The sequence below is a fragment of the Rhineura floridana genome, chromosome 7, assembly GCF_030035675.1.
Source record: "Rhineura floridana isolate rRhiFlo1 chromosome 7, rRhiFlo1.hap2, whole genome shotgun sequence".
In the NCBI taxonomy this organism is placed as follows: Eukaryota; Metazoa; Chordata; class Lepidosauria; order Squamata; family Rhineuridae; genus Rhineura; species Rhineura floridana.
The window spans coordinates 97,579,901-97,594,072 of record NC_084486.1 but is presented as its reverse complement, the minus strand read 5'-3'; the positions used below and the strand labels follow the sequence as shown (position 1 = coordinate 97,594,072).

General features: G+C 41.4%; 1 protein-coding gene across 1 annotated transcript in view; it reads left to right on the top strand.

Annotated features, from left to right (window-relative positions):
• The window catches only part of LOC133389269 (ovotransferrin-like), a 30,583-nt gene extending 19,581 nt beyond the window's left edge, over positions 1–11,002 (top strand). Inside the window, exons 11-17 of the mRNA XM_061636598.1 lie at positions 69–110; positions 1,447–1,611; positions 2,739–2,895; positions 4,990–5,054; positions 7,485–7,669; positions 8,021–8,204; positions 10,763–11,002. Coding sequence (XP_061492582.1) covers positions 69–110; positions 1,447–1,611; positions 2,739–2,895; positions 4,990–5,054; positions 7,485–7,669; positions 8,021–8,204; positions 10,763–10,803 — 839 coding nt within the window. The 3' untranslated portion in view covers positions 10,804–11,002. The remainder of the gene's footprint in view (positions 1–68; positions 111–1,446; positions 1,612–2,738; positions 2,896–4,989; positions 5,055–7,484; positions 7,670–8,020; positions 8,205–10,762) is intronic.
• The last annotated feature ends 3,170 nt before the right edge of the window (positions 11,003–14,172 follow it).

The following is a 14,172-nucleotide window of genomic DNA, read 5'->3' as shown; positions in this document are numbered from 1 at the left end:
TGGTGAAAACTGGACAGGCTTGGTCTTCAAATATTTTGTCCAAAACCTCTTTCTCATTCTCTTTGTAGCTGACCCTGCGCCATGCAGCAATCCAGAAAGGGAGACAACAGGTGGGTAACTTTGGGACATACAGGCGCTGAAGATACACTGTCAAGTATTTAAAGTTCTTATTCATTTATTTATTTTTTAAAAAATTATATCCTGCTTTTCACCATCTAGTATTAAAATGCCTTGCAACAATAAAAATATACAAAATTTAAAATAGAAATTATACCTCAAAATTTAAAACCTCAGAAATTTAAAATCTCAAAAAATTAAACAAAAGCATCAGAAAATTTAAAATACTGGAGAAGCATTCAGGATGCAAAAGACTTCTGAAATAAAACAGTTTTAACCAAGTGTCTGAAACTCAGCAGGGATGGTACCTGTCTAACCTTGTAATGGGAGGGAGTTTCACAGAATTTAGTCTACAACCCTGAAGGCACGACTCCTCATTGACATGAGTTGTGCTTCTGGCCCATGGGGGACCACTAACAGTGCTCCCCCAGATGATATTGGTGGTCAATGTGGGACATATAGAGTAAGGCGGTCCTTAAGGTACCCTGGGCCTAACTTATTCAGGGCTTTTTAAACTACTACAAGAATCTGGTACCTGGCCCAGTAGCATTTATTTATTTATAATTAAATTTATATCCTGCCCTTCCTCCCAAAGGATCCCAGGACAGAAAATACATAAGTGATAAAACAATTAAAACATCTAAAAACATGGGAATGCAAAACATGATTAAACCTTTGTGTGCAACATCTGTTAGAAATGCACACATGCAGTTGGTCAAATACTATCTTCCCATTTCAAGATGTATTTGAAAAATGGAAATGGACTGCCTTCAAGTCATTTCCGACTTACGGAGACCCTACGAATAGGGTTTTCATGGTAAGCGTATTCAGAGGGGGTTTACCATTGCCTTCTTCTGAGGCTGAGAGGCAGTAACTGGCCCAAGGTCACCCAGTGAGCTTCATGGCTGTGTGGGGATTTAAACCCTGGTCTCCCAGGTCGTAGGCCAACACCTTAACCACTACACCACACTGGCTCTCAAGATGTATTTATATAAATACAAAGAATGTTGGGTTCATTTGCATGTACAGTATATAAATGTATTTATTTTGCATATGTGCATGCCACCTTTAAGAGTAAAACTCTCTCAAATCCGTATCTATTGGCAAAGATGGTAAAACCATGAACAAAGCATTCTTATGTCAATTTTTCAAATACGGACAACACTGACTGGACGGGTACTCAAGACACACCTCCTCTTATACATTCATTCAACATGTGAAAGAATCATAGGCTTCTGTTGGCCACCATTGCCTTCTATACCCTTGCACTGGATTTGCATTTGATTTGGATTTTCATTTTGTTTCCCGCTCCTTCTTTTCTGTCTCCAGCAACAGGCTACACTGCTGTAGCTGTTGTCAAGAAAGCTAATAAGGGATTCACATGGAAGACCTTGAAAGGAAAGAAGTCTTGCCACACTGGGGTTGACAGGACAGCTGGCTGGAACATCCCCATGGGCTTGATTTACAAGGAGAACAATAGGAGCTGTGATTTTGGTGAGTGACCTTATGTTAGTTTATTTACTTTATATATAACTGTCTCACCCTTCCTCCAGGGAGTTCAGGGTGCAATACATGCTCCCTCTCTTATGTTCACAGCAACTCTGTGAGGTTGATTAAGGTAAGAGTTTGTGATTGTCCGGAGTTGCCTGGGAAGCAGGGATTCTGAAAACATGAGTGCTCCCACCCAAGGCATTTAGTGTGAAATTGCAGCTCCTCATTCACTTAGTTGAATACAACCCAATGTTGTCATCCAATCATTGTCATCCTGTATTGGCCCTGTGCTGCTTCTGTCTTTTCTCAGACTGCAGGAAGTCCAACTTTTTTTCCAGAAGATTGGAAAGTAGCACAGACTCCACAGGTGTAAATATTTTTAGCTCTACCCTTCTGTCTTTTTAAAAGGGCAGCATTTTAGATGGGCAGTGATGTCTCAGGAAAGTGAATTATTATATTACCCCATTTTTGTTTTTTTTAAATCAGTCTTCTAACTCTTGCTAAGGCTGCAGTCCTAACCCCCAGCTGGCAAAGGCAGAGCTTGATGGAACCTCACAGCCAGCACTACATCTAAATCCACACCGCTTGTATCGGCCAGGATCCTGTGTCAGCCCATCCCCTCCCCTGAAATCCATTTCAGGGATTTCTGTTGGCTAACACCAGTGGGGATGTTGCTTTTGGTAATGTCTGCCCACCATTTAAGCGGGCACATCAGGGTGCTCTTTGCCAGCATTGGGGTGTTCTTTGCCACCCTCGTGATGTTTCCTTAGTTGGTTAATAAACCACCTTGAAAACAGAAAGGGATGGATCCAGATGTAGTCATGCTTAGAGTTGACCTACTGAAATCAAGACTTAAGTCCTACATTTATTTCAGTGGGTTTTCTCTAAGTGGGACTAAGGTTGGATCCAATCCAAATATTTTTAGGGGCAATACTTTTCATCTAAGCTTGGTTACCCATCAGTCAACAAGAGGGAATGAAAGAATTTACTTAAAAAAAGAATTCACAGGGCATTCCAAATATCTTTTTTTGTGCAAATATTTCATTCCATTGTAAATATAATAGGAGGCTGGCTTACAAGAACAGACACAAAGGAATTTAACATCATGACTATTTACATTCCCATGTCAGATAAATTCTTCATTGAAGGCTGTGCACCAGGATCACCACCTGAATCTCCACTCTGCAAGCTGTGCAAGGGCAGTGGGGGCGAAGGAGCCCTCTCTGACAGATACAAGTGCAAACCTAACAGCAATGAGCTGTACTATGGCTACAGCGGTGCTTTCCGGTAAGTAGTTTTGGTTTTTAAACTAAACTGTTATTTGTGAGGTGATAGAGGAATAGGAAGCCAAACTGTTTATAGCTGTCACCAACCCTATGGATGATAGTCACCTGGTACAGGTATCTATGGTAGCCTATAATTAGTGATGGGGAAAACTTTTGATTCAGTTCACATTTAAAGGAAATTCTACCTAATTCGCATTTTCTAAAATAATATGTGAACCAAAACACAGCCATTCTTAGAAATTTTCACTTCTTCAGATTTTACAATGCAGTTCTCCAGCCATGTATGTGTACAAAATACATATAATAGGGTACAACTTGCATAAAAATGCATACATTAGTGAAAAAAACATAAAATGCATTCTATTAGAGAAAATTGGCTTGCAAAAATGTGTATATTAGGCAAAATTGCATAGAATGTGTATATTAATAGAAATTCACAATAAATGTGAGGCTGCATTCAGAAAGCAGTTTATTCTGTTTTCCCAATGTTTTCTTACCCAATAATTTCTGCATTTTATTTGATCTTTCACACAACATAAAAGCCACATCCGGAAATCTAGTGGAATATCATGGAAGTTTGGTGCTCATTTCTGTGTTAATTGCTTCCAGAAAAAATCAATTTGCAACCCCATTAACCCAGAAAATCGTGGGAGCAAAGTGATGAAATTTGGGGTGGTATATTAGCATACAGTTCTTTCGTACTGTTTTCATGGGGGAAACAGAAGTGTGCATGTGTGGAAAGGATGGGACAGTAGCTTCATGTCCAATGACATTAACTGTTGTGTCACACTGGTGTGAATGACATTTAATATGACATGGCAGTCCATCTGTCAAAATGCCACAGGTCCATAATGCAACAGGTGCTGCAGTGTGAAAGGAATGTTAGAAATTGGGACAGAAGTACTACCATTATAATCAGTAAAACTAACACAATAAATCCCATGTCTGAATGCAGCCTAAATTTAAATAAAACATCATCACATGTGCTATGGCAAAGCCTGGATATTGAAAACAGGTTTCAAGCTAAACTCTTTTGATTCCTGTCTTAAATGAAGTCACTATTCCACCTAGGGCTGATTCACACGGGAACTGAACTTCGTAGTAAAGACGAAGCTTTTGACCTCGCGTTAGATTTGCAAGGTTCACACTTCCTACCTTCCAATAGCTGTTTTCCATTCACACTGAAGGGAAATGATCAATCATGCAGCTTCCTAATGACCACACCCTCTTAAGGTCCTTCCTCTGGTTACTTTGGCAACCACCCATGCTCAGTTTGTTCCAGAGTAAGTTTCATTAAAAAAACTCCTGAAGTGCAATTATTTGTATTTTCACTGCTACAGTCCAGCTGAAATACAATTATTTGTTTGAAGAGTGTTATGCTTTTTTGCACAAGTTAGGGGGGAAAGAAAAATAAAGCACCGTTTGCAGCAGACTTGCAGAACGGGAGCCAGCAGGAGGAGGAGGGAGTGGGCGTGGAGAGTGGGATGATTGACACACCCACCTAAAAGCATCGGAGCACAGCATCTGCAAGCACTAGAGATACAAAGTGGGGATGTTTTTTCCTTCTCTTTTTGGATTAAAAGAGGATTGGGTTACTATGGATTTAAAGGGGAAAACTGCATTCTAGCTGCTGATTACCTGCAATGTCATGTGAACCATGCAAATTAAATGGGGATGCAAGTAGCACCAGACTCACATTAAACCTCTGTGAGAATCAGCCCAAAGTGAGTGGTACAAATAATATTCTCTCCACTTCACCTAAAGCATAGTAGTCTGTTTGTACTTTCCACACGGCTATTAAAATATACATTCATGTATAGGAAAGCAAAGAAATAACTGATTGCCAGCATATTGCAGTGATATCAACAACACAGAACTAGCCAGAACCCTCTTCAGCTCACAGATGTTTCTCTCATTAAATTATCAGTTTTGATTAATCGTATCTTTTACCTCTCTTTGCAAATTTTGAATCCATTTCAACATAGTTGAAAATATTTGGATCCATTTCAACATAGCTTATTAAGAAGGAATTGATACTCTGATAGAGGACAGGAACTGACAAATGCCACATAACTCTTTTTATTATACTTTCTAGGTGTTTGATTGAGGCAGGAGATGTAGCCTTTGTTAAACATACCACAGTCACTGACAACACAGAAGGTACGTGAAAGTATACACCAGAAGCCCTATCACTGCGGAATAGGGTAGCACAAATTTCATAGTGGTTCCAAGTTTTAGAGAGAAAGAAATGGTACCAACACTATTATTAGATAGTCAACTACTTCCAGAGTGGCCTCTGAGAATAATAAAGACCTGGTCTAGATAATGAATCCCACTTATTCATATTTGTGTACACGCACAAGCCCTGCTTCAGAGATTAGGGATTTTATTTCAGTTTGAGGGCCACATTGCCTTGTGGACTATCTTCTAGGGGCCGCATGCCGGTGGTAAGGCCAGAGCCAAATGCAGGCAGAGCAAAAGTGGACAGTATGCAATATTCTAGTCAGGCAAAAGTACTTGCTGGTACAGAGCAAGGTGTGGCCTGGGGAGAGTCCTGGGGTCCAGATAGAGAGGCTTGGAGGGCCATACTCGACTCCTGGGCTGGCCCGCCCGAGTCAATCATTCTCCTACATCTGAGCACACAATGGAAGAGAGTGGGGCTGTTCATGCTGGCTCTGCCTCTGGCAACACATAGTCTGCTGGTTTTGCCTCCTTGACACTGTGCAACAGGAAGCCTTTGCACATACTGCTGTTTTATGTATAGCACTGCTTCCCAACCTTTTTGGCATGGTGCCCCACAAGTCCAAATTTACTTGGTCTGATAACCCATCGATTTATTGCCACATGTAAGTTGTACCTTCGGACTTCTGGAGGTGCCAGAACTCAGACCTTGATCAATTTTTAAATGCCTCTCCCACCCCTCCCTCATTCTCTATTGAATCTGTGATGACCTTTTAATTTAAAAAGGGAATAAAAATTCAAAATACATAATAAAAATCAGAACATTGAACATTAAATAGAGGCCATTTATTACTTTGAGTTTTAAAGAATTAAAACCATGGGGGCATGGCATAGGACAACCACTGCTGCTTCTCTACCCCCACCCCCACCTCATGCTTACTGTGAGTAATCAGCTATATGTCCTGCTGGTCCCAATTGTGAAGATCAAACAATATTGATTTTACACACACACACATACAAACACAATATGATGCTGTTGTTGCCTAACAACAACAGGAAACATTCCCTTATTCCAGGAAAAATATACAAGGTGGCCACACCACTCTCGCATGCACATAGAACATGCACTCACCATACACATACAGACCACAGACACATGCATCTCTCTGTCTCTTTCTCATTTACATGCATCCCCCCAATATACTTCACATATACAGAACCTCACATATATGTCTCCCTCTCTCTCTGCCCAGGTGCATCTCTTCCTCTTACACACATAACACATGCATGCATACCTCCCTGCCCCTTACACACACACACTGCTCTGCCTAAGTGCATCCCTTCCCCTGTAGACCAAATATACATACACATCCCTTTCTCTCACATGCACACAGACAGCATATAGAGCTCTCCCTCTCCCCCAAGTACATCCCTCTCTCTCTCTCTCCTGTACACACATGCATGCAGATCCCCTCTTCAGAAAACACATGGCAAAAAAAGTACCTGCCACCAGCTCCACCTGGCTGATGGCAACAGTAGCCCAAGCATGCAGGGATACATCCACTGCTTCTTCCCTCCCTCCCCAACTTTAAAAAAAACAAAAAACCCAGCATGAGGCAAAAGAGGACAATGCCACTGGCTGGTGAGTGGCAGTGGCTTGACCTTGCAGGGATGTCCCTGCCACTCTCTCCACCTACTTTTCCCCTTCCAGCTAGTCCCAGGAGGGCACTCACTGCTTGCTGGCAGACGGCAGTAGCCTGAGCATTCAGGATACCCCTACTACTCCTTCCTTCCCTTGCCAACTTTTTTTTTAAAGTGGCTTAAAAGTAAGTGCAGGCAGCAGCAATGCAAGCAAATGCAATTGGAAACCCTGCATGATCAGAGTTCCCGATTACAAGGAAGCCTACACGTGTACAGCAACATGGACAAAGGCTTTCCCTTTGCAGCCATTTGCATCAACCTGCAGATGTATGGGAGGGCAGCGTGATCTGTGGTGTATGTGACCTCAGGGACAGCAGGTGGAGTCTTGCTCCTTTTTCCATGTATGAATGCTCACTTGGAAGTAGGGATGGGATCTGCATTTCAGTGCTGGTTCAATTTTTGCTATATCGAACTTCCTTCCAGTACCTCTTTGTTAGCTATTTGTTACAAATACTGCTTCATTTCTAGCCCCCACACAAAAATACAGATATTAATATTGTTGTTTTTTTTAAAAAATCATTTGCATTGTTTTTTTAATAAAAACAGTATTTGAAATGAAATATCAATATTAAATAGGAAATCTGGTGTCAAATTTGAATTTTGTGAAATTTGAGCACATCCCTATTTGGCAGAAACCTAAATAGGGCTAGAATGAATCCTTATTCTCGTCAAAAGCCTTATAATATTGTAAGTGCAATTTTTTTCCAGGAGAGAACAGACCTGCTTGGGTAGGCAACTACAGGGCGACAGATTTTCAACTTCTGAGTGTGGATGGCCAGCGTTGTGAGATTGACCAATATGCAACATGTGGTCTGGCCACAGTTCCCACTCATGGAGTAGTAACAAGACCTGAACGAAGAGAGATCGTCCTTCGTGTGCTGCTTGGCCAACAGGTGAGATTTGAACTGGGGATGTCCCAGATCACAGTTTGTGCTAAATCAACCTGCTTGTGATAACTTTAATAATAGTAGGTAAATAAAGAAATTACACCAATTCAAGCAGAAGTATCCACTGTACTTCCAACAATGACAACATTCTTTGTAAAAATGGCACACAAAAGCAAACAATGGAAGGGTAGGAATAGTTAAATCATTAAGAAAAGCTCAGTAGGAAGAGGACAGTAGTGAAATGGGTGACATGGGATTTGGATGGAATGTAGTCACTGCAATCTTTTACAAAGAAATGGATTAACAGAATGTTGCCATAATTGCTAACTGAATCCTGCTTTTCTTGATTTATTACAGGCTCTCTATGGCAATACTGCAACAAAAAAAGATGATTTCCAATTGTTCCAATCTGAAACCAAAGATAGTTTGTTCAAAGATGGCACCAAGTGCTTAGTTAACATAAAATACAAGACCTTTGAGGATTATCTTACCAAGCAGTACCTGGATTCTCTTGCTGGACTCAAGACGTGCTCACCTTCAGGTACTCATCAAATACTGAGATGAATGACATCAGTCAGCTTCATAGATATATACTGGATTTGAAGTTGGGGTGTAGACATTAATATAGTGAAATATGAAGAATTGTGGTCTTCCAAATAAAGGGTGGGGAGCCTGTGGCCTTCCAGATGTTGTTGGACTACAACTCCCATCATCCTTAGGCAGCATAGTCAATAGTCAGGGATGATGGGAGCTGTAATTCAGCAACATCTGGAGGGCCGTAAGTTTCTACACCTTTTTTTTTAAAGCAGCTTCCCCCAAACTGGTGCCCTCCAGGAGTTTTGTACTACAACTCCCATCATCCTTAACCATTAACCATGCTTGCTGCACTAAAGGGAGTTGCAGCCCAAAATATCTGGAGAGTACCAGGTTGGGGAAGTATGATTTAAAGGGCATTTTAAGTGAAGGGCACAAGGTAAGAACCAATGCACCATGACTTTTTTTTTTACCATGGCAGGTTCATCACCTGTATAAATTAGGTTGTTTTGTTGTTGCTTCAATTTTGGATTGACAACTCATCCTGTGAATTTTTAAACATGCTCCACCACATCCTAGAACAATTTTTCAAAAGAGATTGAGTAAAGAGATGATGATGAGTTTCAATCCTGCTACATTTTTAGTTCATTCTGAAGACAATTTAAATTTAAGTGTCTTCACCCTTTAAGGAAAACATAGCTAGGTAAATAGGACCTAAGACAGACCTGGGGAATTTATGGCCCTCCAGATGTTGTTGGCCTCCAACTCCCATCCGTCCCAGCCAACTTGGTCAGTAGACGAGAAGGATCCAACACCTAGAGGGCTACAGGTTCCTTACCTGACTTAAAACAAAGTAGTCTGAATTTTCCTGATAGGATAATCTATAAAGCACATCATACATAAAGTGTAGGACAAAGGATTAAGGAGGAACTGGGTATTGGCTAAAATGGAGAAAGTATGTAAAGGAGAGTGAAAAAGCCTTTCAAAGTGTGACATACTTTAGGATGGTTCCATAGAGGAAAGGTGGGGAACCTGTGGCTTTCTAGATGCTGTTCAACTACAACTTCCATCAGCCCCAATGGTCAGGGATGATGGGAGCAGTAGTTCCGCATAAGGATGTAAGAGAAATTTGATTTAGTTCACCTTTAAAGCCAAAACTATCTAATTTGCAGTTTCCTAAACAATATGAGAACTGAAACATAGGCATCCTCAAAATTTGCACGTACCCAAATTTTGTGATGTAGTTCTCTAACCAAAGAATGTTTACATATGCATATATTAGGGAAAAGTGTGCATAAAAATGAATATATTCGTGAAAATAACACACAAAACTGCATTATATCAGGAAAAATTGCTTGCAAAAATGTGTACATTAGTCAGAACTACATTCAAAGATGTGCTTACTAGGAGAAATTCACACTAAAATGCTGAACAATTTTAATGAGAATTTTTTTTTAAAAATCACAAATTGCTGCAGACATGTGGAGAACTTAATTTAAGATTTGAAAAATGAGAAAATGAGAGAACCAAAATTGACAGATGCCTTCATCCCTAGTTCAGCAACATCTAGACAACCAGAGGCTCTCAATTCCTACCACAGAGAAATACCACTAAAGGTGTAGACATGCTATCTTTCTCACGGCACCAACATAACACCTACCCTTTCAAGTTCAGAGATGACTAGTGCCTTCTTTCTTCCTGTTATCTAAAAAATAAGAAAGTCAATTGGGACAGTGGTTTGTAGGAATGGAATTATTCCCGTAAGGAGCTACCAGGCGTGTAGCTGTCTAGGGTCACATGGGGGAGGTCATAGACCCTTTGCTTTTTTGGGAGTAGGTGCCAGCCAGGTCCCTATGTATGAACCAATCAGAGTGAAAGAAAGTGAGTCAGCTGTTGAGAAGACTTTTCTCAGTAGTTAATGCACAGCCTCCCATTCCATGCTAATGGGCTCCTAGGGACATCTATTGTAGTGGAACATCTATTGTAGTGGAGTGTGGACTCAGAGACTACACGGAGAGCAAGGGAGATGAGAGAAAGTGGGAAATGGGCGTGGCTGTGAGGGGGTGTATAGTGACTGTCATGAAGGGATCCTGAACTTCCAAATTTGTCACTGGGATATGCTACTGGGAGCTACACAGAAACCACAGGCCTATTTTGCACTGACTCCTATAGAGCCGCCTAATGGCAATAGTGGCTTTTCTGACCTAGCATAGATAAGGGATTGTGGCCATTTTTTCAGCCCTATAACTCTTGGAGCTATGTAATCCTCATTTTCCCAATATTTTGGAGAGGAAATCTGAATTAAATAAAATGGTATCACAGCTAGTCACTTAACTGTTCAGGCTCACTTTCCTTCATTGCTTTGCACAAACAGCCCTTAGAGAGACTCCATACCTGTATTCAACTTCAAGTGATATTACCTGAAGCTAGCCCATAATGCCAAGGGTTTTATGCAAATTTTGATGAGGGTAAAATGAATTCTAGGGCATTTTCTCCTTTTACAAAACATTGATAGTTTATTTGTTGTGGTCTGCTGATCCTTAATTTTCTTTCTTTCTGTTACAGAACTCCTTAAGGCCTGCACCTTCCACCATCATGATGACTAATCTGATGAGCGGCAGCTCCTTGCAATAAAACAGATGACCTGGAAACATCATTCTTTCTTGTCTGAACCTGGGGATCTGTCTGACTTTCTCTTTTCTCCTTAACATCACAACAAAGTGTTCAAGCTTCTCCTTGTATGGCTTTATAACTCCTTGGTGTCACTTGTGCAAATAAATAAATAAAATTAATACTCACAAGCTATTTCATCCTGTTTGCTATGATTACTGCATTCTTTAGTGCAGGGGTAGGGAACCTATTGCCTGCAAGTCATTGCTGGACTACATCTTCCATCCACCCTATCTACTGCCCATGCTGGCTGGGGCTGATGGGAGTCGGAGGCCTACTGCATATGGAGTGTCATACGTTCCCCATCCCTGACAGCATTTTTCAGATGAGCACTTTCACATTCTACCAAAAATGACAATAATTGCTAGGATCCAAAGACCTATTGCAGGGATTGCTTAGATGTGTCTTGTATAGCTTTGGACCCCTTTCTTCATAACACAACCTGCTTTTGAAATTCCTCTCAGTTTACAAGCAGATTTGTCATGTATTCTTGGGAGAGATGGCTATCATTCAAGAAATACATGCCTGAAACTTCCTTGGGTGTGTGACATTAGCTGCATGGTTGTTTGAATTCAAGGTAATGTAACAATCCCTTAGCATCACTTTATTCCCACATTTAATGTGCCTCATAGAGTTCATTTGAAAGCATCAAACACACATACAGTACTATCACATGTATAGACCTTGTAGGTCTGCAAAAATCAGATGATGATGGGGAGGGGCCATAGCTTAGTGGTAGAGCATCTGCGCTGCATGCAGAAGGTCCCAGGTTCAACCCATGGCGTCTTCAGGTACCTACCTATTTCAGAACTAAGTCTGCCAACTTCTGAAAGAAAACAATTCATGTACACGAGTGAGATCGTGGAAGCTGGGCCTTACAGAGCCAAGAGGGTGATGCCTGTATGTCCACGGGTGGAGGTACATGCTTCTAGAGTAGAGCCCACAGAATACAGGTATTCTGAATTTGGAATATTGTGTACAGTTCTGGTTGCCTCACTTCAAAAAAGATATTGTAGAGTTGGAAAAGATTAGAAAATGGCAACCAAAATGGTAAAAGAGATGGCGTAACTCCGCTGTGAGGAAAGGTTGCAGTATTTGGAGCTTTTTAGTTTAGAGAAAAGGCGAGTAAGAGATGATATGATAGAAGTGTATACAATTATGCAAGACACGGAGCAACTGGATAGAGAAAAGGTTTTCTCCTCTCATAACACTAGAACCTGTGGCCATCCAATGAACCTGAATGTTGTAAGATTCAGGACAAACGAAAGTATGTCTTCACACAGCACATAGTTAAACTATGGAATTTACTCCTGTAGGAGTGACGGCCACTAACTTGGATGGCTGTGTTCTGCCTCCATAGTTAGAGGCTTATGAATACTGGTACGCTTATGAATACCAGTTGCTAAAAACCGCAGGAAGGGAGAATGCTTTTGCACTCAGGTCCTGCTCGCGGACTTCCCATGGGTAACTTGTTGCCCACTATGTGAGAACAGGATGCTGGACTAGATGGGCCATTAGCCTGATCCAGCAGGCGCTTATGTTCTTGTTCCATGAGTTTACAAATCCCCTGCTACGAAGCAATATACCCATACAGGACAGTAGATCATCCTTACACAATGCACAATGTGTCATAAGCACTAAGCAAGAACGAAAAGCGTGTGGCTCAGGGAGGTGATCCCATCCTGCACAGCAAGCTAAGTCACGTACATTTAATTTTTATTTAAAAACATTTATAAACTGCTTAATAGTGCCACATAATTAGTGCTATAGAATATAGAATTGTGGGGTTAGTATGGATGGTGTCTTTGAGTCCCCTTTCCAGTCTCTGATTTGGAATCCTGTATTTGGGAGTTGGGATCTGCAGTGGAAGAAACATGCTCTGCTGGTCAGAAGAGTTTCCTAACCGAATAGTACTGGCCAAGTTAGTTTGCTAATGAGTCAGTCAAATGGCTCCAATAACGTGCACAGAGGTGGCTAAGAGAAGATCTGTTGCCATAGTAATGATGGCCCCTCTCCCCTGGTTAGAGCTACGAAGTAACCTGTGTGTTTTTTGAGTCTGAGGAAAAACTGGAAGCTGGAAAAGAGACAGAGAGGCTTGCTTGCCTCCCTGGAAATCAGATGGAGAACCAAGATCTGTGGGACTGTTAATGCTATGAACCCCTCTAATTGACACTCAGGTTGTATATACATCTGTAAATAAACCATATATTCTAAAATACACTGCAGTCTCCATGGACCTTCACTTCAAAGAAACCAAACCCTGGGCAAGCGCAGAAATCCCTGGAAGTCTCACACTACTCAGTTACTGCATGCAACAATATTTTTAAAATCTCCTAAGCATTGAAACGCATGTTATCAGAGATTAAACATCTGAAGAAGAGTGGTGGAGAAGTCTTGTACGAACATAGGAAGCTGCCTTATCCAAACCAGACTATTCAATCTAGCCCAGTATTGCCAACTCTGACTGGGAGTGGCTCTCCACCCCTTTTGTACCCCACCTTTGCCCTGTTAGTGCTTCTTACATCTGCTGCCAGGAGACAGAGGTTTTGAGGGACAGCAGCACCTCTGTGGAGGAAGCTCTGCTTGAGGGACTCTTACGTCCTGGTTGTCTATTTTATTGTATTTTAAAGATGTGCGTTTTCTCAAGAACTTTGATTAGTAGGTTGGTAGGATGTAAACATTCCAAATGAATAATTATTGTTATTAAGGAATTGAGCATTCAGAAGACGTTCTAGAAAACACTGTCCGTTTTACAGATGGGAAGCACTAAGTTTATAAGCCCACCCATGAATCCATAGCAGAGAACACAAAACCCAATTACTTGGAAGTGTGCCAGCTCTCTTCTACATGATACATATCCCCCAGCTTCCCACCTTGTCTCATCCAGACTCATGTACACCCCACTTTCCCTTACTCACTCTGTCATTCATTCATACATCGACACATGTGCCCCTGAACCCTATCCCTGACTCTGACTGCCCTGGGGTGACTTATGCAGCCTTCTTTCCAGGTTGTGCAGGAGTTATGTGCCACCGCCACTGCAGTATCAACGACAAGAAGCTTAGCACCCAGAAGGTCCCCAGGGGCGGTGAAATGAGATCCTGAGTGCACAGACAATGCCTTATATAGTATGGTGTGGAAAGTGGAACCATAACTGAAGCACAAGGAAGGTCTGCACATAGGTGAGTTTGTTAGGACTATTGCATTGTCACTTTTGAACAATAGTTACTGTCCATCTACTGCAGTCTCTGCCATTCATTAAACTCCAGGCTCCGTCTCTGGCAAAGTTCACAAGTATACAAGAA